We start from the raw sequence: 26,006 nt of genomic DNA, 5'->3' as shown, positions 1-26,006 counted from the left end.
AAAATAAACATTATGGAGTAAGGAAATATATTTCTTTGGCATGAATAACATCAACAAAAAATGATTTTCAGACATGGAGGAGTACACATTTTGAATTGAAGAATATAATATTCTTTTACTCCAAGTTTTCACTATGATTCCCAGTCTGAAACAAAGAATGGTGAAAGTGTTCATCTTAAATGAACATAATTGACAAATGGTCCTTATAATTCATACCCAGGGCTGTTAAACTGGCTGAACATAATTGCCATATCCATACCCTGTGTCATTGTTGGCACTGCCACATCATATGGGCATTTCTTAGAAAATCCAGCTTTTCCAGACTTCTGAACTTTCTTAATACACTTCTTAAACTTTTCATGGCATTTGACATTCATCATCCCTGCAATATAAGAATAACCATAATCACCATTAAAATTCAGCTCGATGAATGAGAAAAACTAAATCAAGACTTACAAAATAGCCGTTATTGTGAATTGAAAAAAGATTACTGATGAAAAGGCATAACAGTGTGAATAGGAAATTGCGGTGCAACCTTCAAAGAGAGCGTCAGAAAATTCATCATCTTAAATCCATAAATCAATAACAAGCATTCATTGCATTCTTTACCTCATTTGCAATCATATAAATTATCGTGGAAAAGCAATATCATTATAGTACCTATCACTGACAAAAAAGATATAAGCTCAAAATGTATTAAGATTCTGTAAAAGTCAAATTATAGCTGCCTCATGCTTTCCTATGTCTTTTGTTTTGACACAGTAACCCATCCATTCATGGCTATCTCCACCCTGGCTTGAATACCAGGCATACATAGTCTCTGTTTCAGTTAAATTTCTAGAGTTGAGCGGAGATATGTTGTATATAGTCTATTGTCATAGAAGCAGAAATAAGGCAAAAACTGCAATAAAGTATGATTAATCGTGACCCTCCCCTGCTGCTGATTTTTGTCCATTTAATTGGTCAACCTATAAAACCAAGCAAATAATCACAAATAATTCGCAATTCTTTGACCTATAAATCTGTCTTCTAGGCATTTTTGGTACTGTCTGCAGTGAATTTTGGCAAATTTTCCAAAGGATTTTTGGAAAAAATTTGACAGTTTGACAGCATTTGAAGGAGCAACATCACATTCAATCAGAATGGGTCGAGTATGGTCTTCAGTAGCTTTACATCTTGCACAATTATTCCGGGTTAGGCCCTAAAAAAGGCTTTTTTGATTTATTTCATTTTAAACCTACCCCAAGTTTCCGGGATGGAGATGGCAAGAGATGGGGGGCACGTTTCTGGGATGGCGATTTTTTTTGCCAATTTTGGGGATGGCAAATGGGATGGCTATATAAAATATAGGGAAAATTTTAAATATATAGGGAAATTTTAAATGTTCATATAAAAACATGGATAAAGCATGCATACATACATTATAGAACCTTAGCATACAACATTTGTGTTCAGAATTCATTGTCAATACTCAATATGCATTCATAATTTGGAATTCATTATCAATATGCATGTGATATTATTAAAGGGAACCTCCCCTTGTAATAGAGGAGAGAATTTGTCCCATACAATGCAGTAAATCTATTTTGACATGTGCAAACATAGTTTAATAACAATAAGATTTTTAAAGAAAATATTGTTAGAATTTTGGGTCACTCGGCTGTTGTTCCTGGATGCAGAAAATTAGCAGAAACATCCTAAATTTAAGATACTACGGTTGCCTTTCCTAAATTTAGGTGTCAAGTTTATGGTTAATAACTTAATATATAACCTTGCAATATCCATCTTTCATATTCAAAATTCTAAGATTCTTCCATAATAATAAAAATTGCAACTCCAGAATTCTGGTTTCAGTTTTATAATTTATTGTCTTATTTTTTTGTACTTTCAAAAGTTTGTGCATGCAAGTTAGAGCACTCATAATTGCAGGTCTCAGAATTGCAGGTTTGATCAAAGGTTGAGTTAGTCAATTTGTTTCAAACCCTAATAAGAACAATCTACAGACCAGTGCTGAATTTAAAATGGTATCAGAGCACTGTTACTAAGATCTTCCAGGTTCAAGAATAGAATTTGCTGCTATCTGTGATAGGGAGTTGCAAGAAGATTTCAGTGCTTTACTTCATCCATTGAATTATATCAGACTTGTGAAAGGTTATAGGGTGTGATGCCCTAGATGCTCTAATAACTAAATTGTTGATGTACACCTGTGATAGATTGTTGATCTGATTTTATTTTAACTGATTTATTCAATTTCAACATGTTCCAGTAGTTGCAAACATGACTAGTCTTGGCAATGAGTTTTTAAGTTGAGTGAGTTTTTTTTAAATGCCCCCTGATGTCAAGGATGTCTGGTCGTCTTGAGATAGTCAGGGGACATCCCATACATTCCCTGCCGTCCCCTTGATTATCTGTATACAAGGGAGAAGGGCCTGCTTGCGGCATCTGCATGTCAGAAAGCATCCTTTGGAGCCAAACTGCCTCACATGCAGCATTGACTGTTCCCCGGTATTCGGCTTCGGTCAAGGAAAGAGCCATGACCTATTGCTTCTTGCTGCTCCAAGTGACGGCACCTGTACCCAAAGTGAATACATACCCAGAAGTGGATTTTTTGTCATCCACTGAGCCTGCCCAATCTGAGTCAGTGTAACCAATCAACTTTGGATCGTTGCACCTGGCATACAGAATGCCATAGTCTGAAGTGCCTTTCACATATCGCAGTACCCGCTTCGCTGCAATCCAATGATCAGCTTTTGGGGCTGTCATGAAGCGAGAGATGTAGCTGACAGCAAAACATATGTCAGGTCTAGTGGCAGTGAGATAGATGAGGCTGCCTACTAGTTGCCTGAATTCGGTTTCATCTACTGCAGCTAAATCAGACTTGGCCCTTTCTCCATAGGTGTGGAAGCAAGTTTACAATCCTGCATTCGAAACTAGTCAAGCAAACTGCGGGCATACTTGGACTGTGAAATAAAGATACTGTCACCAATCTACCACACTTCGACACCTAAGCAATAATGGAGAAGCCCCAAATCTGTCATGTCAAAAGATTGGCACAAGTCCTGTTTGATGGCTGTAATCAAATGTGTTGAATTGTCAGTAATGATCAAGTCATCCACGTAGACAACAAGAAAGAGGAGATCATCACCAGAGAGTTTGAGATACAGATTAGTGTCAGAGGGACTGCGCTGAAAACCATGTTCAACCAAATACTGATCAATCTTGAAGTACAAAGCCCGAGGGGCTTGCTTTAGGCCATATAGGGCTTTTACCAATCTGCAAACCTGATGTTCCTTACCAAGAACCTTGAAGCCAAGAGATTGAGTCATATAAACTTCTTCTTGCAAATCATTGTTGAGAAATGCACTCTTAACATCCATCTGGTGAAGTTTCCATCCAAACTGAGCTGCAATGGCGAGAAGAAGACGAATAGTGCTCATCTTGGCAGTAGGAGCAAAAGTCTCCTCTTAGTCAATGCCCTCCCGCTGTGTAAAACCCCGAGCAACTAATCTGGCCTTGTACTTATCCAAAGTACCATCTGCATGATACTTGACTTTGTAAACCCATTTACAACTGATAGGTTCTTCCCAAGAGGCAAATCAAAAAGAACCCAAGTGTTATTCTTTAGAAGACTATGGTATTCCATCTCCATAGCCTTTTCCCCCTCAGGAATGCCTTTAGCCTCGGAATATGTCTGGGGCTCATGGATGCTGTGGATGTTGGCCATAAGTGCAAAGTTGACTGTATTTTGCTGCTTTCTCTTGTGGCCAACTGATCTATCCTCAAGAAGCTCATCATCACGAAGATCTCCTATTGGCTTGGCCCACCATTTAGGCCTGAGGGTAGAAGTACCAACATCTAGCATTGGAGGAACATCCCCTCGAGTTTCTGGAACAAAGTGATCTGGATGCAAATTTTGTGACAAATCAAGTGGTGTTGGATTGGTAGATTCCTCATCTTTAGAGTCAGAATGCTCTGAAGCCCTCTCATCATGGGAACCAAGAGGAAGAGGAACACCAACATCAAAAGTCTTCACAAACGGAGTCGTAGGACTAGGAGTAGTAGATGGCATAAATGGACCACTAGTCTCATCAACCACAACATCACGATTGAAAATGAGACGATCTATCTCCACATCAATCAGGCTGTAGGCCTTGTGGTCGTCACTGTAACCAATAAACATAAGTGTTTGGCTCTTTGAATCCAGCTTAGCACGCTTGGCGTTTGGAATCCATACATGAGCGGTAGAACCGAAGACTTTCAAATGGCCCACTTTAGGCTTGCATCCTGACCATGCTTTTTCAGGAGTCATCTTCTTGACGGCATGTGTAGGTGACAGATTCAGAAGGTAGACTGCAGTGTAAACTGCTTCAGCCCAGTATTTCTTAGGAACATTGCGATGCTCTATCATAGAACGAGCCATTTCAGTGATGGTGTGATTCCTACATTCAACGACACCATTTTGCTGAGGGGTGTATGGTGTGGTGAGTTGACGTTTAATGCCATGTGTAGCACAAAATGTAGAGAAGTCATTGGAACAAAACTCCCCCCCATTATCTGACCTTAGAGTGACAATCTGAGAACCGGATTCTTTCTCTACTAAGGCCTTAAACTGCTTAAATGTACTGAACACGTCTGATTTATTTTTCAGAAAATACACCCACATTTTACGACTGAGATTGTCAACAAATAACAAGAAGTACCTGCAACCAGTAAGAGATGGAGTGTTCATTGGCCCACATACATCAACGTGAACCAACTGAAGGACCTTGGAGCCTCACCAAGAATCACCATCTGAGAATGGTGTCCGATGCTGCTTCCCAACTTTACAGGCTCCACAAACTCCATGATTTTGAGGTTGGATCTCAGGTAGACCAGTAACCAAACCCTCCCGATATAATTGAGAGATAGTGCACGTTTAAGTGCCCATAACGTTGATGACAAAGTGTTCTGATGGATGTACTCCAAGCAACTAGAGCGTGCTCCCGAGAATCGTCAGAATCAGCAAGTCTATACAGACCATGATCCTCAAGTCCCATAGCAATTGTAGTACGAGTCTCCCTATCAACAATGTTGCAGATGGACGAACTGAATACAACATCTAATTGAGGAGAATGCCTCATGATCTGACTGACGAAGAGGAGATTATGTTCCATGCCTGGAGCATAATAGACATAAAAAAAATTTAAATTTCTATCTCCTGAATGAATCTGGATAGTGCCCTTACTAGCAACTGTGTACTCTTCTCCTCCGACGAAGATTACTAATTTGAGAATATTTCAAATTTCATGAACCAATCCTGACGATGAGTAAAATGTTGCGAAGCTCCTGAATCAATATACCAGGCAAAAGAGTGTACTGGATCTGTTGTTCTCTTGGCCATAAAAGCATAGAATGCAGATTCTTTCTACTCTAAGTGCTTTGCGACATTTGCCTTTTGTTGAGACCCTCCCTGCTTCTTTTGTTCAGAAGCCAAACGAATTCGACACTCAGGCTTCATGTGACCAAACTTATGACAATAATTGCACTGAACGTTCTTCTTCTTCTTGCTATCCTGAGAAGAACCAAAGCCTTTTGGCTGAGAAGATTGAACCTTCCCTTTGTCCTTAGCAGAAGATTTGGCAGAGAACACTTGCTCGATGGAGGTGGAACTGGTACTGCTTCCAAACTGTTGGCGCCACCGATCTTGCTGTAAAAGCTTGTTACAAAGATCGGAAAATTTCAAATCGTCGTCAGTGGAAGTGATATTCAGCATTTCGATGAAATGCTCATAAGATTTGGGCAAACTCTTCAGTGTGATGACGAACATGTCCTCTTCCTCCATTGTGCGACCAATCGCCTCAAGTTGGTCACGGATGCCCTTGATCTTTGTCAAGTGATCCTCCAGAGGTGTCCGTTCGTCCATCATAATCGAAAAGAGCATGTTCTTCAGAAAGAATGCTCGGCTCTTGTCAGAGGTTTCACGGAGACTCTTCAAATGGTCCCATATCTCCTTCGCTGTTTTGTCGGACGGTACCTGAGGTAGTTGCTCATTAGTGACGGAGAGTTTGATGAGCATGATGGCTTCCCGGTTGCGCTCATCCCATTTGTCCTAATCTTTTCCGACAGTGGTTGGACGTTGAGACGTGCCCAAAACAACTGCATCAAGACATCGATACTCAAAAATGGTCAGCATATGCTACTTCCAGGTGTTGTAGTTGCGACCATTGAACTTCTGGCTGCTTTCAAGCATTATATTAGTCAAAGATGCCATCACGTACCTCGAGGTCGAACTGGTGAAAGCACAAATTTCAAGGCACGAAAAACAACAGATGAAAACAGAGGGTTTTTAAAGAATTTTACAAGTCAGATTCTCGAACAAAAACTGAAACCCTAGCATTGTTTTTGAGGCAAAATAATTCCAGAAGACCCAAAAAATTTTGAAAGCAACCCAGTTGAGGTTTCAAAAAACCTACATGTGGGTACAATGTTTAACGTGTATCCAAGTTGTATTGGATACGTATCCATCTCTAATACGGGAACGAATACGGGGATACGCGTGCCTAGGGAGGGACAAAGGAGTTTCCGGCTACTCTATTTTGTAATTGTTACTGAGTTGGTGCTCAGATCATTGAGTTGTGATAGCAGATGAGTTGGTGCTCATAGGGGTTTGGTGACCCCATAGGGTTGGTGCCCTTAAAATTGTAATAAATTTCAATTGTGAGGCCAAATTAGGACAGTAGATCCTAGCGGCATTTCTCACTGTGGTTTTCCCACATTGGGTTTCCATGTAAAATTTTGTGTGGTGTGTTTTGGCTGTTGCATCTTTCACAGTTTCAGTTGTTGCATCTTTTATGTTTTAGCTTTTCAAATTAAATTTTGATAGAACTTTAAAATTGTCAAGAAACATTAAAGTTTCAACTATATGACCGTTTCAATTGCAATCTTCAAATTTGAAATTGTACACATGAAAAGAGGGGAAAAGGTTATTATATATAGGGGCTTGCCTAAATCAAGCCCTATGTTGGTGTTCCCACCTCTACAACAGCAATAAATGACGATAAAAACCGTCAGGAACATAGTAGACATCAAAAAAATTTAAATTTCTATCTCCTAAGTGAATCAACTGCATCAAGACACTGATACTCAAAAATGGTCAGCATATGCTGCTTCCAGGTGTTGTAGTTGCGGCCATTGAACTTCTAACTACTTTCAAGCATTATATTCGTCAAAGATGCTATCACGTACACGAAAAACAACAAATGAAAACAGAGGGTTTTTAAAGAATTTTACAAGTCAGATTCTTGAACAAAAACTGAAACCCTAGCATGGTTTTCGAGGCAAAAAAATTCCAGAAGACCCAGAAAATTTTGAAAGCAACCCATTTGAGGTTTCGAAAAACCCACCAAGAATCTGCAATCAGAATAATATTTTGCCTTGAAACAGAGGGTCAAAACCCTAGGCAAATGTGCAGAAACCCTAGCCGCGAAAAAAAAGGACCCAGAAAAAACGGACAAATACCCAAAAAAGCTTACGAAAAACCTAGGTGATAGGTTTCTGAGAATGATTTTTTTTGCACAAAACCAAGCCAAGGTTTTGAAAACCCTAAGCACGAAATAAACTGAGGGTTTTAAAAACCTTAGGCGTGCACAGTCACAGAAGCCACCACGAAATACGGAGCCAGAAAAACACGACGAAAAATAGCAAAAAAATTTGGAAAAAACTGAAAATAATTTTCGTCGCTGAAAAACAAACCCTCGGCGAAAAAAATCTGCGGGTAGAGGCAGAAGCACAGGCGACATGAACGTTTTGTTTTTGTTTTTGTTTTTTCATTTTTTTAACAGAGCTGTGAACAAAAAAAACACGGAACAATAAAAACGAAAAAAAAACACATGCGCGCAAAGGAAACAAGGCCCAAAAAAATTGTGACGCACACAGGAACAAGAGGGTCGCAAGTCACGAGAATCGCAAGTCCAGGGCAAGAAAAAACATGGTGTGAAAGAAAAAAAACGACGCCCAGAACAAAGGTTTCAAACCCTCGAATTTCTTAAACAAATCCGCAATTTTTAGGGTTAGACAAATGCAAAAACCCTTGGCTTTGATACCATGTGAATAACAAATTCACTGGTAAAAATTTTGTTCATTTATAAACCGGGAAAAGATTACATTTTATAGAAATACAAAGCACTGTAGATATTTAAGAAGACACCTACTTCTAACTACCTATTACTGTAGACATTTAAGATGTCTAACAGCCAGTTACATTATTGACCATTAGGCATCAACAGTAATAATATTAAATATTATTCTAACACAGATATGGGTAGAGAGGCGCATTGCAAGGAGGCCCTAGTTGGTTGGAACTATATCAAAGATTATTTGCAAAGTAGGGAGCAGTGGCTACAAGTAATGGGACCAATGGAGATGAAGAAAGGAAAAAATAAGCTGATTTTTTAGAAGGATGATTATTGGCTGAGTCGTAGGATGTCAATGAAATGAGTTGCAGCCTTTCTCTCCTTAGTTTGTTTTGTGTGTCGAATGGATCATTTTGATGTCTTAGTGATTCTTGTTTTGTTTTAGAATCAATACTGTTGTTGTCATTGTGGGTTGTCACCACTCGGTCAAGGTTTAGGTGTTGGTTTCGAGTGGGCAAAAGGGGTCCTTGCTTTTCTTTGGTTGCACTGTTACTTTGGTGGATGGATGTTTTGCCATCAGTCCATGACTGTTATGGTCTTTGTTCTTTGATACTATCTTACTGCATTCTGAAATTTTCTAAAATATTAATATATAAACTTATTTACTGATCAAAAAAACATTATATCAATTATTTAATTAGCTAACTAAGTCTTCTATAATAAAATAAATTCTTTAATTTATTTAATTATTTACTTTTTGAAATTAAATTCCTCTAAAATTACAAAAATCTTTATTTTATTTATTTATTTATCTCATGCACATGGCTTAAATAATTTTTATTATTTACATAGCTAATCAAGTCCTCCTCTTAACTACCCTAAGTTCCACTCACAATCACCTCTTCAATTCACTTAACAACCAAATCAATTCTCTTAATAAATTAGTCAACTGAGTTAACTAATCAATCAACCTCAATCACGAAGTCAGTTAACTCCTCATCAATTCTTCTCAACAAATCTCATCCATTGATCTCCAAATCCTCTCCTCAAATCTCAACCGTTGATCAATAGCCCAAAAACCTATAAAAGCAACCTCGATCATTAAAACAAATGCAGAAGCATATGGATTTCAAAGAATGGATCTATTAACAGAATGAGCAAGACGCTCATAAATAATACAAGGATATTTACAAGAATAGCAAGTTTGCTGAGAAGATTGAAGACGATCTAACTAGAATAGAATATACACTATTGAGCATTAATACTAAAATAACACTATTTTAATATTCTATTACCCTCCCTTAATGCTCAATCTATTAACTACACCTATAGACCCCCTGAATTTTACAAATTTATCAGGACCAAGGGGCTTGGTGAAGATGTCTGCTAGCTGCTCCAAGGTAGGAACATACAGCAACTGGATGGATCCGTCTTCAACCAGCTGTCGAATATAGTGACAATGAGTTTCCACATGCTTGGTTCTTTCATGGAAGACTGGATTCTTGGCGAGTTTGAGCACTCCCTGGTTATCACAGAACAAGGGAGTAGGACCTGCTTGGGAGACATGCATATCCGCAAGCATTCGTCGAAGCCAAACCGCCTCACAAGATGCCTTAACTGCTCCCCGATACTCTGCTTCTGTCGAGGAGAGAGCCACTGCCTGCTGCTTCTTACTAGTCCATGTGACAACACCAGATCCCAAACTAAACACATACCCTGCTGTAGACTTACGGTCATCAACCGAACCTGCCCAGTCAGAATCTGTGTAACCACTGAGTAGAGGATCAGAACTCTGAGTGTACAGGAGTCCATAATCAGGAGTGCCACTCACATAACGCAGCACACGCTTCGCTGCTATCCAATGATCAGCCTTGGGAGTTGTCATGAAGCGTGAAATGTAGCTCACTGCAAAACTGATGTCAGGTCTAGTGGCAGTAACATAGATGAGGCTGCCCACTAGTTGCCTGAACAGGGATTCATCCACAACTGGTGAAGATGACTGAGCTGAAAGTTTGAGCCCGGGTTCCATAGGAGTGGAGGCAGGTTTGCAATCCTGCATTCTGAACCTGTCCACAAGACTTCTGGCATACTTGGACTGAGAGAGAAAGATACTGTTCTCAGTCTGCCAGACTTCAACTCCTAAGCAGTAATGTAGAAGTCCCAAATCTGTCATATTAAAGGTGCGGCACAAATCCTGTTTGATCCTAGTGATCAAATGTGTTGAACTGCCAGTAATGATTAAGTCATCCACATAGACAACCACAAACAGAATATCATTACTAGTATGCTTGATATACAGGTTTGCATCAGATGGACTCCATTGAAAATTATGATCTGTCAGGTACTTATCAATTTTAATGTACCAAGCCCGAGGAGCTTGTTTCAGACCATAGAGTGCTTTGACTAGCCTACAAACCTTCTGTTCTTGACCAGCAACCTTGAATCCTGGGGGTTGCATCATGTAGACTTCTTCCTGTAAGTCACCATTCAAAAAAGCACTCTTGACGTCCATCTGATGGACTTTCCAACTAAACTAGGCTGCCAAGGCAAGAACGAGCCGTATGGTACTCATTTTGGCTATAGGAGCAAAAGTCTCCTCGTAGTCAATGCCTTCTTTTTGTGAGAACCCACGAGCAACAAGACGAGCCTTATACTTGTCTAGGGTTCCATCAGCTTTGTATTTTACTTTGTACACCCATTTGCAGCTAATGGGCTTCTTCCCTGAAGGAAGATTAGAACGGGCCCAAGTGTGATTCTTCTGAAGACTCTGGAACTCAGCTTCCATAGCCTGTTCCCACTCAGGTATACCTTTAGCCTCTGAGTATGTCTGAGGCTCAAAAACACTATGTATGTTAGCCATGAGAGCAAAATTGACTGTATGCTACTGTTTGCTCTTATTACGGGAGGTTCTACCCTCAATGAGCTCAGTATCCCTGAGATCACCAATGGTCTTGGCCCACCATTTAGGCCGGGGAGTAGAAGTGCAAACATCTGGAGGAGCTGGAAGAGGCTCAGGATCAGGAGCATGAGGAGGATTGTTCTCCGGAGGGAACTCAGGTAGTGCATCATCGAAAATAGATTCTGCATCATCCCTCCCATCAGGCGAACCTAATGGAATAAGAACACTGTGAGGCTGATCCTCAGAACTCTGCTCAGAAGAAGGGGACGGAAAGAATCCTCTGTCTTCATCAAATACAACATCACGACTGAAGATAAGACGTTCAGTGTCTATATCTATCAGTCTGTAGGCCTTATGGTGATCACTGTATCCTGTCATCATGAGTTTCTGACTTTTGGAATCCAACTTGGAGCGTTTAGCATCTGGAATCCAAACATAGGCAACAGAGCCAAAAACCTTCAGGTGGCTGATCTTAGGCTTTCGACCAGACCAAACCTCTTCTGGAGTCTTCCCCTTAACAGCCTGAGTAGGGGAACGGTTAAGAAGGTAGACAACAGTAGACACTGCTTTAGCCCAATACTTATTCGGAACACTCCTATGTTGTAACATAGAGAGAGCCATCTCAACAACCGTACGATTGCGACGCTCGACAACACTGTTTTGCTAAGGAGTGTAGGGTGTAGTCAATTGGCGTTTGATGCCATGGGTATCACAGAAGTTGGAGAATGCAGCAGAACAAAATTCCCCCCCGTTATCTGTCCTAAGAGTAATGATACTATGTCCAGACTCTTTTTCAACAAAGGACTTAAACTTCTAAAAGATACTAAATACATCTGATTTATGTTTAAGAAAGTACACCCACATCTTTCTACTAAAATCATCTACAATAAGCAAAAAATATTTGCAACCAGTAACAGAAGATGTATTCATAGGACCACAAATATCAGCATGAAGTAATTGAAGTACCTTAGATGCGCGCCAAGACTTTCCATGTGTGAATGAAGTCTGATGTTGTTTGCCAGCTTGACAGGCGCCACATACTCCAAGATGTTGAGTCTGAATATCAGGTAACCCTGAAACAAGTCCCTCCCGAGATAGCTGAGAGAGATACTGAATGTTGAGATGTCCATATCTCTAATGCCACAAAGTGCTGAGAGGAGAAACACGAGCTACCAGAGCCACTTCAGGAGAATCACCAATGTCAAGAAGCCTATATAGGCCATGATCCTCTAGACCAACAGCAACAGTAAGACGAGTCTCCCGATCAATGATGGAACACTTGTGAGCACTGAACACCACATCTAGCTGAGGAGAATTCCTCATAATCTGGCTGACAGAGAGCAGATTAAGTTCCATTCCAGGAACATAGTACACATTCAAAAAAAGGAGAGTCCTGCCACCAGACTGTATCTGAACAGTGCCTCTGCCAACAACTGTATACTCCTCACCTTCGCCAAATACAACGGAATCATTGAAAGGTGAGAAGTCTGTAAACCAGTCATGCCGATGAGAAAAGTGACGTGATGCACCAGAGTCGATGTACCAAGCAGAAGACCTGGCATGATCTGAAGACCTCTTAGCCATAAAGGCGTAAAAGGCAGACTCCTTCTGCTCGGAATGTTCAGCAACATGCGCCTTCTAGTGTGACCCTCCCTGCTTCTTTTGTTCAGAAGCGAGCCTCTGACGGCAATCTTTCTTCATATGGCCGTACTTGTGACAGTAATTGCACTGCACATTCTTCTTCTTAGCTCCATCCTGTGTCTGAGAAGAGCCTTTCTGCTAAGAAGACTGAGAGGACTGAAATTTGCCTTTATCCTTGTGAAAGGATTGGGCTGTGAAAGCATTTTCCGAGGAGGCTGATGTAGTACCACTACCAAATTGTTGTTTCCAGCGATCCTGTTGTAGAAGTTTGGTGCACAATTCTGAAAACTTCAGATCAACATTAGTGGAAGTAATATTGAGGGTCTCAATGAAGTGTTCATACGATTTCGGAAGACTTTTCAGAGTGATTACTACCATGTATTCTTCCTCCATAGTCTGACCAAAAGCTTCGAGCTGATCTCCAATGTCCTTAATCCTCGTGAGGTGTTCTTGTAAGGACATACGTTCGTCCATCATAATGGAGAACAGCTGATTCTTTAGAAAGAATGCTCGGCTCTTGTCGGATGTCTCATGCAGTTCCTTCAGATGCTTCCAGATGTCAGAAGCTGTCTTACCGGAAGGAATCTGCAGTAACTGATCATCAATCACTGAGAGTTTGAGAAGCATAACTGCCTCCCGATTGCGTTCATCAAACTTATCTTGATCTGCACCAGGTGTACTAGGACTGAGCTCTTTTCCCAAAACAAGCTGGTCAAGACGCCTCTATTCAAAAATGGTCAACATGCGCTATTTCCAGATGTTGTAATTGTTGCCATTAAAGCGTTGACTGCCTTCTAACATCAGGTTGGTTAGAGAAGCCATTTGCACGTTTCCCAAAAAAATTCCCAACTGACCCAGAAAAATCCAAAGACAACCCAAAAATGCATGCGAAAAACCCAGAAGGAATCTGCTGTTAGAATCTGGATCCGCGGGCTCGAAAATCAAGGCACCCAGAAAAAACGGACAACTACCCAGATTGGGGTTTCGAAAAACCCACAAAGAATCTGCAAGAAAAATTTATTTTCGATAAAAACTTGAAGGTAAACACCTTAATCGAAAAATTAAAGGGTCGTGGAAGCCATGATACGCCTAGAAAATCTGCAGACCAAAGAAAACTTGGCACGGGGAAGAAGACACAGTCGCGCCACCAGTAGAGATGGCCTCACGCGGTTTTTTTTTTTTGTTATTTTAACCCATAGAAACGAGCCCAGAGCACGCACAGAGCCGCGGACGCCGCTGGAGACAGAGCCTCGGTTGCCGAGGGTTGAGGTCGCGACGCCAAGGGAACATTGCAGGTCGCGGAACGTTGCAGGTTGCGCGTTGCAGAGAGTTGCAGGTCGCGCGGGAGTTATAGTGCGGGCACAAAAAACACAGAAAAACCTTGCGATAGCCCCCCACACAAAAACGTGAATTATAGGTCCACACACAAACGTGTATTACAGGTCCTCACACGAAAATGTGAATTACAGGGAAAAATCCGCTCAAGATCACTACCGCTCTGATACCATAAAACAAACGCAGAAGCATATGGATTTCAAAAAATCGATCTATTAACGGAATGAGCAAGACGCTCATAAATAATACAAGGATATTTACAAGAATAGCAAGTTTCTAATAAGAAACTGCTGAGAAGATCGAAGACGATCTAACTAGAATAGAATATACACTATTGAGCATTAATACTAAAATAACATTATTTTAATATTCTATTAATCATCATTCATCAACAACCATAGTCTTTGAGCTTTTGTGTGATCACACTACTCAATAAAGTGCTACAATTTTGAAAGCCAATTCATACAACACAAAAGTGAGAAGAACAATGGAGGCTTCATGCAAGGATGCGCTATTGGTTTGTTTTTCATGTTAATTCCATTTATTGCATTTGTTTGTATCCCTTCATTGATGCGATTAGTTCTGTTTGTAATTGATTTTGAGTTTTGTGGTTGCTCTTACAATCAATTCGAAATTTTTTGGTACTACAAATGTATTTTGGACTTCTTTAAAGAATAAGAAAAGTTCTGGAATTTATCTTTCTTTGCTGACTCCATTTCTTAAGATTGGGTTGTGAATGTGATGTGTAAATGTGAAGAAAATTCTAGGTTTGCAAGATCTGGTTAAAAATACTTAAATCTGAAAGTTATCAGCCAAAATCATTAGTGGAAATATTACAAGAGTTAATGAGAAATTTCCTCACCGAGAAGGAGAGGGATTTGAAAAAGAAAACACGAAAAGAATTGTAATAGCTGAGTTGAGGAAGAAGCATAATGATATTGCATACTGTGGGTTTTTTTGCAAAATAAAGAATCCAGTACACATACTTCAAATCTTGCTGCAAACTGTGTACACATTGGCAGTCATTCATCCAAGGTTGACACCATTTCAACATCAAATTGTTGCCCTTATTGGAGATGATCAACAAGGTTATGAGGAGGAAGGTATAACTATGGTAAGGGATGCCCCTGATGGTGCATCACTAAAAAGAGATCACAATGCAACTGGCCAAATAGATAAAGAAAAGGTCCCTACCTAGGAATTAGTCGAATACTCTAAGACTAAAGAAGTGGGTGAGCATATCCTTCAGGAAGTACTTAATCTTGCATCCCCTCAAAGACATGAGAATTTTGATAATCAAGAAGCACCAATTGATGGCTATTCTTGGAAAGGATCCTGCAATGCAGGATATGAGAAAAAGAACATGTGAAGAATTCATGATTGATGAAGATTTTGTGAGTACCAAAAAGTTTAATTTGCTTGTATTAAGAATGAAGATTAAATCTAGGATGGTAAATCAATAACTTGGGCATAAATCTTTCCTACCCCTGATGCACAATCTGACGGTAATTAAAAACTAGATATAGAAGTTGATAAAATTACTCCTAAGCAAGAAAGGCAGATTGTGCACGGTAGTAGTTCCCTTTTATTGTTTGGATGGGATATGGCCTCTACAATTGCTCTAGACACCATTAGGAGAGATGCAGGGTCAGAGAATCAGGATAGTTTTCAAGATATTGGTCAAGTGAAAAAGTTAAGACTTTGGTTCAGAATTTCACCCAAAGTTTGAAACTTTGACAGTATGGACCATTGCACCTGCATACAACAAACCACATTTATACCAAAACGCTCAAGAATTGGGAGGCCATTTGATAGTAAGGAGAGTAGGGGATATATCCACCCCAGAAGCCAACTTTTGCAGTAAATACAGCCATGTTTAGTGAAGCCAGCACAAGGAAATTGCAGACTTATTTTAATAAGTTACAAGAAGAACATACCAACTTGTTTAGTGAATTTAATAAGGAAGGGGCTACTGTTAAATAGTTGAAGCTTCAAATTGAGGAGCAGCATTCAGGACCCTTTAAGAATGTTTCTGGTCAGCCAATTAATAATGATACTGTAAAATCCCTTGCTAAATCTGATCCCAAATTGCTGACTTGGACCTCAAGGAATATTGTCAAGTAGTTGTCATGAAACCTCTATCTTGCTGTCTTTTGTTTTCAGATTGTTTTTGCTTGCTTGGAATGGTTTCAAATGAAGTTTAAATGCTTGCAATTGACTACTAAAACATCTAGGCCAAGAGTGAAAATGCAAATGCAATCCTTTTTGTCTTTTGAATGCATACATATGACTTCTACAGGTAAAATGTGCACCTACAGCCAATGGACATTTTAACAAACACTTCTCATGCATCCTAAGATAACCAGTATGCAGCAATTAAGCATTTTGACAAACAAATGGCATGCAACCTTGTTCTATCTTCATTTTTATGCTAAACCAAATACAAGTTGGAATGCACAACGCATATTAAGATTTCAACTATCCAATATTCAATGCCAAGACTATTGGCTCACAATCTAAATGCCAACACAGGTCTGATAAAATGTACATCTACAGCAACAACTCGCAGATTAATATGACAATGCAAATAAACATAAAGGAACCTGATGTACAAATCGATGGGCTCTATAACAATGCTGCAGCCCTTGATGCTGATGAAACTTCACATTATTTGATAAAATTGTGCCCTCTATGTATGCTGCCCTTGCTGTAGTATAACAGTCCTCAGAATTAATTAATTGCAGCCTTGGGACATCTCCAATTTATTTCAAAAATGACCTCCAATATATCCACAAATTTGACTGCTGGTTACAGCCAACTCAAAAGCAACCTTCAAAAGATATTTCACCACCTCAGGGAGTTGTCACAATGAAGATATTACGTTCTCCAATGCCCTGGTTTGCAGAAATACAGAAACCCTTGGATTTCCCTTCTCCAAATGCCAAGAAAACATAAATGTCAAGTTATCAAATGCTCATAGAATGAATAGCTCGATTCCCAAGGCAAGTATAAATAACTCCAAAGAGGAGGTCAATTTCCTCAAAAAGCACATTAATAACAATTAAATGTTATAACATTTACATCTTTTAATATTTAACATTAATACCTTGGTCTTGGCACCTCATAAATTAATTCAATAAATGGCCCCCTTTAATGATGACTTGACCCTCAAATTATAAAGTTAAGTTATAACTTTATAATATCACTTTTAATTATTTCATTATCATCTGAGCCATTAAAACATTAATATCTCCTTTATTAATCATTATTTCTTCATTCTGTCTGCACCGGGGAGTTGACCATTTTTCCCTCTGTCCAACCCACTGACTTACTAAAAATAGAAAGGGTCCCTCTCGATCGTCTCCTGACTTATATAAATCATAAGTATATGAAACTGAGCCCAAACGAAGTCCAATCTAAACCAAACAAAGACCAAACTGGGACATACTGAATTCTGGAGAAGACGAGAACCCCCATTAACCAAGCCTCCGCCTCAGAAGACCCTCTATCCACAATTATTAGCCTACAAGGGTCAGAATGATAGGCTAATCACTCAGGAATAGGAATGAACTAAAAAGGGGACATTACATATACATTGCTCAAAGCAATTTGTGCATTGAAAGAGAAACTACAATCATCTGGAGAATCAAAACCAACCCTAAGGAGAAATGCAAAGATGGATATTGAAAAATTAATAAATGGTATTTATAAGGAAAGGGTGCAGAACTTAATAAGCTTGGATGGACACGTTAGCTCTCTTATACTGTATTGTGTCACTTGATCAATATAGAAATACTGTTGCATTAGGTCTAACCAAACCTGGGGCAGTTAGGGTTCTTCCTTTATATTTCCAACCATTACTTGAACATGATTTGATCCCAATTTTATCTAGCAACCCTTTATAGTCAATTGCCATCCAATAGGGTTAACTATTCAGCCCTCCTTTTAAGTAATCCAATATTTAACTAGCCAGCGTAAGATACCATCAGTTGCACCAATTACAGTTAAAATTCAACATCATCCAAGAGTTGATGAACACATGAATTACTCTTTATCACCTTGATACATTTGTCAATCATAAATCCGTTACTTTTGTTCATCTACTCACCTCTATTTGGTGACTACATTGTCATTAATATTCCCATTACAAGACATGTCTTCTCATTGGCTAATCACCTTCCAATATTGAAGCTTCAAGCTCATTATACACTCTAGGTCTTAGAAATTCTCTATATAGACAGTATTGACATCAAGTTAAGTGTAGTTATTATTATTTACTTTTCTCATCATTTCCTAGACCTATCTAATCAGGATCAAACATCTTTCATGTTCTCTAAAGGGTACAGCCTCTGTACATTTTTGAGAATTTATCTCACCAATTGTCACAAAGTTTCTTAACTATTGTCTTAGACATAATCATTCCACAACTTTCCACAACTTATAGAGCAAGAAACCTAAACATCTTTGTACACCAATCATGAACAGTGCATAAAGGTGGAGTAAACATCATTTACGGTTTTATATGTTCTTCAGAATCACTGCCATGGTCATAATCTGTACTGATACTCTTTGTACTGGAAGCTCTTCCATTTTCTAACTCTAAACAGTACTTATCATTTCACAATTTGCTTACCACAATCACAAATTGTGAAACATCACTAAGATCATGTTCAAGAGTGAAACAAGTATTAAAACCTAATAAAATAGAGCAAGAAACCCAAACATCTCTGTACACCAATCATGAACAGTGATTAATGGTGGAGTAAACATCATTTAGGGTTTTATATGTTCTTCAGAATCACTGCCATGGTCATAATTTGTACTTGATACTCTGTACTAGAAGCTCGTCCATTTTCTAACTCTAAACAGTACTTATCATTTCACAATTTGCTTACCACTATCACAAATTGTGTAACCTCACTAAGATCATGTTCAAGATTGAAACAAGTATTAAAACCTAATAAAGTACAGAACATGATTAAACACAGTGATCTGTCACTATGTCAAGCTCCTTTATGAATATTAAACAGTTTTCACCTTCTCTCAAACAATTGTGTTAAGGTACAGCTATCACACAAACAATTAGGATTCAGTAAATATATTCCTAACATCATAAGATCTCCATTTTATGATGTATAGTTTAGCATTAACATTTCAACCTAGGGTATACTCATACCGACTATATATAAAATAGCTATTCCATGTATGGTCTATCATCAATAAAGAAACTCTAACATGTCTACAAACGGAGCATTTCTTTTGTCGTCAAACAATGTTTTTGATCCAAAATAGTATTAAGCCCATCTAAGTTTGCCTTGATACATTATTTTTATCTTCTTATTATAGTATTCATTGGAAGGAACCTTGAATAACAATCCCACAAAACTCACACCGGTATACGTAAGTTTTTTTTTTTAATGCCAAGTAAACTTTTTACAATGACCGCGACACTGGCACAACACACCCTCTGGCACCACATGAAATGCTTTTGACCTGAAGCTATGAACCAGTGAGGTCACATACAAGGGACCTCATCCCAAATTATCAAAGTTGAGGCTCAAACCCACGAGCACAAGCGAAGGCACAAGCATGCAATCACAATGGCCTAACAGGGGCTTGAACAATGGTTGTCACAACAACAAGAACACTACTTAACCAACAGACCATGGGATGAATCCCAAATGTACATATAAGTTCATACAAAAGAAGGGAATCAGTTTATTAGATTCCTACCACCTAACTATGAAGAGATTCTTTTACAAAATAAAGATCATTTATTGGAGAAGAGGGAATTATTTTCACCAAGGCAGACAGTATCATCTACAGTGCATCATCATAATGTTCCTATGGTTTGCATCTGGGGTGAGTGGGAAGGAAGGCCAGCATTAACAGAAAACATCACCATAAAAGTCATAGATGTGTGTCATGCTTCTAATCCTCTTCTTAATACGTGGAAAGCACACCCTTGCTTTGAGTCAAAGAGATATCCATGTTATTGTTCAAATGTTAGATTTACCAAATGGGTCCTTTGCCAATACAATTGATGCTAAAAGACAAATCAATTTTTAGGTTAATGACCTTTCGTCTTTCCTCTCTGGGATGAGAGAAAGTCGATAGCTCACTTTTGAAGAAAAGGCAAAAACATATCCTAGTTCAAATTTGCAACTTGAGATAATATCAAAGTAGCAAAAATTGACTTCTAAGATAGATCTTCATAAAGAGCAAAGTTATATAAGTGGCAACTCCCAATCATTTCATATTGGGAAATATCTTGAACACTCTCTCCACACTCATTGCATGAGGACAAGCAATCTTGGGAAGGGCAGACAGTCATAACCCACTAGTCTATGAGATCACTGTAGCATAAATAGATAAAACCTAGGCGATTCTATGAGGAGCCGACCAAGGAAAAGCGAATTTAAAAATAAAATAAATAAAACCTAGGCAATTCTATGAGAAGACGATCAAAGCAGAGGGAATTCAAAAAAATAAAGGGGCAGAGATTCAATAAGGAGTCAACTAAGAAGCCTATAGGGGCAGCGATTCCCAAAGGGCATACAAATGAAATTAATTAAAAGCAGAAGCACCAATTAGTTAGGAAAAGATGTAACTCTTAAAAAGGGCACCAACACTGAAGGGGCGTGTATCCCTCAAATGGAAGATATAAAAAGGGGAGATATTTCAGAATCCACGATAGCTATTGAAAAGAGAAATGGATAAGGAATTGAAAGTATTCAGAAATCAATTGAAGAATAAATTAGAATAGAAATTGAGACCAGCAATAAATAATATTCAAAAAGAAATTAGTGGCAGCCATTTGAGAATTAATTTATTATTTCATTGAAAGATATTTAATTAGAATTAATATAGAAAACTCCTTTTACAATCTATTTTGAATCTATATAAATGTCTTGCAAATAGGAAGGACGGCCAGCCTTCTGAGTTCATGAGAGTTGAAGGACCATAAATCCTCCATGCATCTTATCAAGTATGCCACCCCAAAATGGATGGACCAGAAATCCTACCATGCTCATTGGCTAGGAGGCTACGAGGTGTAATAGACCAGAAATCCTTTCTGTGCCCCTGGGCTCCTAAGCTTGGTCGAGGAGGTTGGCTAGCCTCCAAGGTGGATTGAGGAATGAAATGGACCATAAATCCTTCTATGCTTTCGCAATACAAGGACGACCATCCTTGAGATTACTGTTTGCAAGCATTTCCAATGAATTTCTAATATGGTTGACTGTAAGGAATATGCCTTGGACTAAATATTAATGATATTTGGGTGTATTGATTTAGATATGAAAGCAGCTTATATGGATTTAGATGCTGTAGTCACATAAATTTGTCCACTTAATTAAATGAATATTTAATATTTATTTGATTATTTAACCATCAATAAATAACTAATTAAATTAATATATTTAATTAATTCATCTTAACCCTCTTCTCCTATTAATTAAATAAATTATTCAATTTATTTGATTTATTTCACTTAACCAAATTCAGACCATTAATTAAATAAATAAATCATATTTATTTAATTAAATCTTCTCTCACATTTAAATAAATTAATATTTATTTAAATTCCTCCAAAGTCCCACCTCTCACATTTAAATAAATTAACATTTATTTAAATCACCTTTATCCTCCACCCACTTGTATTTTCCTACAAATGCAAGTTGCACAACTATTTTAAATAAATCATTTATTTAAATCACCTTTATCCTCCACCCACTTGTATTTTCCTACAAATGCAAGTTGCACAACTATTTTAAATAAATTTATTATTTAAAATCCTATTTATCCTCATCCACTTGAAATCTTTAATGGTTTCCCTTAAAGTCTTCAAACTTAATGGCTTCCTTCTAGAGTCTTCTCAAACCTTTAATGGTTTCCCTTAAAGTCTTCAAAACTTAATGGCTTTAAAGTCTTCAAACTTGATGGCTTCCTTCTATAGTCTTCTTAAGCCTTTAATGGTTTCCCTTAAAGTCTTCAAGACTTTAATTGCTTCCCTTAAAGTCTTCAAACCTTTAATGGTTTCCTTTAAAGTCTTCAAGCATTTAATGCTTTATCTTCATTTTTCTCATTTAAATAAATTAATATTTATTTGAATATTTATCCAAATGCAAATTACACCATTTAATTGAAATAAATGATTTTATTTTAATTGAAAATACCAAAATTCCTCCCACTTGCATTTTCCTACAAAATCCACTTGCATGCCTAAACCCCTTCTAGATTCTTCTAAACCCTTCCTAATTAACCTAATCCATCCCCTAAATATTGTCACATTCCTAAGCAAATTGGAGTCACTTCTCAAAGACTCCAAAGTCTTTGAAAAGCAATTAATGCTTTGTGTGTTCAACAAATTAACCTCTAAAGTCTTCCAAACCACTTATGGCTCTTACATGACCATTAATGGTTAATTCCACTTGCACCCATGGTTAAGGACTTTGACCCCTAATTTAACCCTCATGTAACCCATATGTCTCTTCAAAGCATTTATTTCTTTGACTAGGGTAACCATCATGTCCCCTCAAGCATTTAATGCTCCTTATCTCTCCTCTCAAGCCTCCTCATGGTGACACTTGTCAACATATTTTTGGGTTGAAAGTCTCACATGGATTGAATATCTTTCAATCTTAACCCTTGTTAAGATTGCTCAATCTTAACCCTTCATTTCCCCATTTCTTCTATAAATAGAACCCTTCTCCTCAAGCAAAAGGGAAGCATTAGAGTATTGTTATTATACTGGTATTAGCATAGAGCTTTTTCATAGCATCACTATCTACACTTGCATAGCATTTGCTTATCATATTCAACCATCTTGAATCTCCATATGGCATCCATGGCTAGTGCTAAAAGCTGAGAGCTACACTCATTTGGGACTTGGAGAGGGGAGAAACAAGGGAGAAGCATCAAAAGGCATCATGGAAGCATCTTAGGGAGGCTCTTCTCCTTTCTTTTATTTTGTTAAACTTCTTTCATGCTTTTTGAAATCTCTTTTGATATGTTTGGAATGGTTTTTAATTCTTTGTTTTGTTTTTATGGTTGAAACTAACTTATTAACATTGAACTTTGTTGTTGCCTTGTCCCCATTTCCATGACATCAGATGCTATCATGGATTCTTGATACTTGATGTTTTTAATGTCAGTTTCTAGTGATTAATATTGTTTGTGGGCCCTAAACCAGGAATATCCCATAAAGGACATTACAATTGGTAATTTCATTATAAAGTTATATTGCTAAAGATAATACTATTCTCATATTAAGTTGGAATTGCTGTTTCAGGACTAAATTCAGGTAAATCCCAAAAAGGGGCATTACATGGGAATACAACAATAAATTTCAAAAAGCTATCGTACTTATGCTGGACAAGGTGAATTTTTGGACAGAAGAGTGTAACAAATAGTTTCCTAGAGTTTCAATTATAAAAAATAATTTCCAAGAATGCCAAGTATGATCCAGACTGTCCTACCAAAGTCCCATCCACTTCTGAGGCTACAGATTTACTAAGTGACGTTTCAGCATTTATTTGTCATGTTTTGGGAGTCATCAAAGAGAACGAAAATGGCTTTGATGCTCTAGCGGGCCAAGAATTACCAGCTCTGAAAGATGCAAGAAGCCCAATAAAGATTTTGGAGGAATGGAAGGATGATTTCAGTCAAATTGTGACTCAGCTTATCAAACCTTTGCTAAATGAGTACAGGATTAATCCTAGCCACAGAAGCCAGAATAGCACTGGATGACAGATATTTTTATAATACAAATAAGCTCAAGGCAATCCAAGATGTCGACTGGCCAAGTGACAAGGAATATAGGAGGTGGTTGAAACCCTATGGATGAAGATATTCTTTTTTCTTTACTATCCTTGAATGTGATCGATATTATTTACTTTTTTTCAGTTAAGTTGTTTCAATTTGGGTGAGATCCTCTGGATTCCGGATGTATGAAGTTGTATAAACTATAATCAGGGATGGATTACTAAGCTGTGTTACAATTGCAGTCTCAAATGCAGAATCTCATCTGCTGCTTAATTCTCTATAAATTAGATAACTCAAAAAAAGAAACAGACAAAGGCCTATTGGAAATTATCAAAAATGTCCATTTCTAATGAAGATCCCTGCGGCATGTCATGGACTCATTTTCTTATAAGAATCAACTAAGTTTTGTCGAAAATAATTCCTGTCTTATATAAGAATGAAATCCTGAATCATAATAAAATGTAGCTACCAAATTGCAACAGACGAGGCTGAGATTTTCTCTTTCAGCTGCTGCACTTCATACAGGCAATGCATAGTAATCTATTTGTTTTCCTCGACATTCTACATAAATTTGACAATACCCTTATAGGTAGCATAACTTTGAAATGAAGAACTTTTTAAGAAGTCTGACCAGCAATAAACCCAATTTTTCTTTGGTACAGTAATTCTCAAAATTTCTTGCAAGAAAATTCACAGGGGTAACCATAGCAAAATGAGCTTTTGTCTCCTCCACGCTGAATAAAATAAGCATATACTACAGTAGTGACTCTAAGGATTCAAGATAAACAGAAAGTTGAAAATCTCACTTATAGATAAGCGTTGACAAGCTGTCTCTTCCACGATACTCTATTTGATAAGATAGGGTTAGCTTTTATACTGCAGAAGAAATAGCAGACAATATGTTCTATAGTTTTGCTACTAACCCTAGATGTGTGATTATATATTATAGTTTCCAGTTTTGAGAAGAATGTTCCAAAAACAACTGCTGATCAAAGGTAGAGAGACTTCATGCCCACAACCATGAACCATAACGCACAGAACATTCAAGCGTCGAACCTCTAAACATTCAATCAAACAAGTGAACAATTATTTATGTTGTCAAACAGTGAAACTCTTTTCTCAATCAATAGGTTATGCGATAAGAATGCTTAACCTATCTTTGAATACGTAGGTTAGCTGCTCAACCAAATGAATTGATAAGACTTAAACAGACGGGCTGATTTGACCTGGACATTCAGCTTTTAATGAGTTTCTAAAACTCCTAAACAAATCCAATGATTGAGCATTCAGCTTTTAATTAAATAATTCCCCACATATTAAAATTGAAATTCAGAATGACCTTTCTTCTCGACGCATTCATCGTGCTGTTTACAGCACTCGTCGAGATCGTCACAGGGCTTTTCTCCAGGGCAACCACTCCATCCTACTCCGCAGTATTTCCCGTATTTAATTCCCAGAGCTGAATATCTCAATTATAAACAATAAAAACAAAAACAATTTTCAATGATTTAGGTCTTGGTATAAAGATTCCAAGATAAGGTCTACTCCGATATACATAGGTACAAAACAATAATAATAGAGGTAAAGGGGCTTACAATTGCAGTCCTGTACAATACACTCCCTACTGCAAATTGGCTGCGACAACAAATCAATTAAAACAACACTCACATATAGGTATTTGGGAACAGTTGAATGCAATCAACAAAAATAACATTGGCATTTCCCTGCGTGGAAAAAAGTCGTATCCAAGCAGAAAAATGATGGGTATTTACAGAAAGCTTGCCTGCGCAGTTTTGTTGGGTTTCGAAGATGAAGCATTTGCAAGGCGATGGGGAGATACGAGTAGTAGCAATGTGAACAATAATTGAAAACAAGCGATCAATTTCCACGCAACCATCATTGGAGCAGCTTTCCTTTAATTCGCCGCGTCTGCTTCCAATTCCTGAAAAATGTTTTTGTTTTGATTGTGCAGTTCAATTCGAGGAATTTATTCCAAATGACGCGTAGCGTCGTCCCATATGTTCAGAAGTGTTTCCGAGAAATTTGAGCCTGTTTGGTCAGTTTGTTTTCTTGGGGTTAATGCCTTTTTTGTGATACTTTAAGTACCTACTAGCAATGGCCCATGAGGATGCAACGGATACCTTAGGGAGATTATTTGAAATATATGAGATATTTGATCATTTTTAAAGGATGTATTTTGTAATTCTCTTCATATTCTAATAAAAAAATAAAAATATATGAAATATTTGATCATT

At 38.0% G+C, this 26,006-nt stretch overlaps 1 protein-coding gene across 1 annotated transcript; it reads right to left on the bottom strand.

The window, feature by feature from the left end:
- On the bottom strand, positions 1 to 25,831 carry LOC131050111 (probable phospholipase A2 homolog 1). The gene is made up of 4 exons (XM_057984268.2): positions 25,535 to 25,831; positions 25,347 to 25,386; positions 25,091 to 25,210; positions 1 to 382 (listed from the first exon to the last, which is right to left on the bottom strand). The coding sequence occupies exons 1-4, from the start codon at positions 25,649 to 25,651 to the stop codon at positions 204 to 206; spliced, it is 456 nt and encodes a 151-aa protein (XP_057840251.1). The 5' UTR covers positions 25,652 to 25,831; the 3' UTR covers positions 1 to 203.
- Between the last annotated feature and the right edge of the window lie 175 nt (positions 25,832 to 26,006).

Source organism: Cryptomeria japonica, chromosome 9, assembly GCF_030272615.1.
Source record: "Cryptomeria japonica chromosome 9, Sugi_1.0, whole genome shotgun sequence".
NCBI lineage: Eukaryota > Viridiplantae > Streptophyta > Pinopsida > Cupressales > Cupressaceae > Cryptomeria > Cryptomeria japonica.
The sequence above is the reverse complement of the archived record's forward strand: the minus strand, read 5'-3'. Positions and strand labels throughout refer to the sequence as shown.

Coding starts and splice junctions, on each gene's coding strand:
- LOC131050111 (XM_057984268.2), bottom strand. CDS start 25,651: ATGATGGTTGCGTGGAAATTGATCGCTTGTTTTCAATTATTGTTCACA. Junction 25,211..25,346: donor TATTGTACAGGACTGCAATT/GTAAGCCCCTTT, acceptor TGAGATATTCAG/CTCTGGGAATTAAATACGGG. Junction 383..25,090: donor TGAATGCGTCGAGAAGAAAG/GTCATTCTGAAT, acceptor CTTATATTGCAG/GGATGATGAATGTCAAATGC.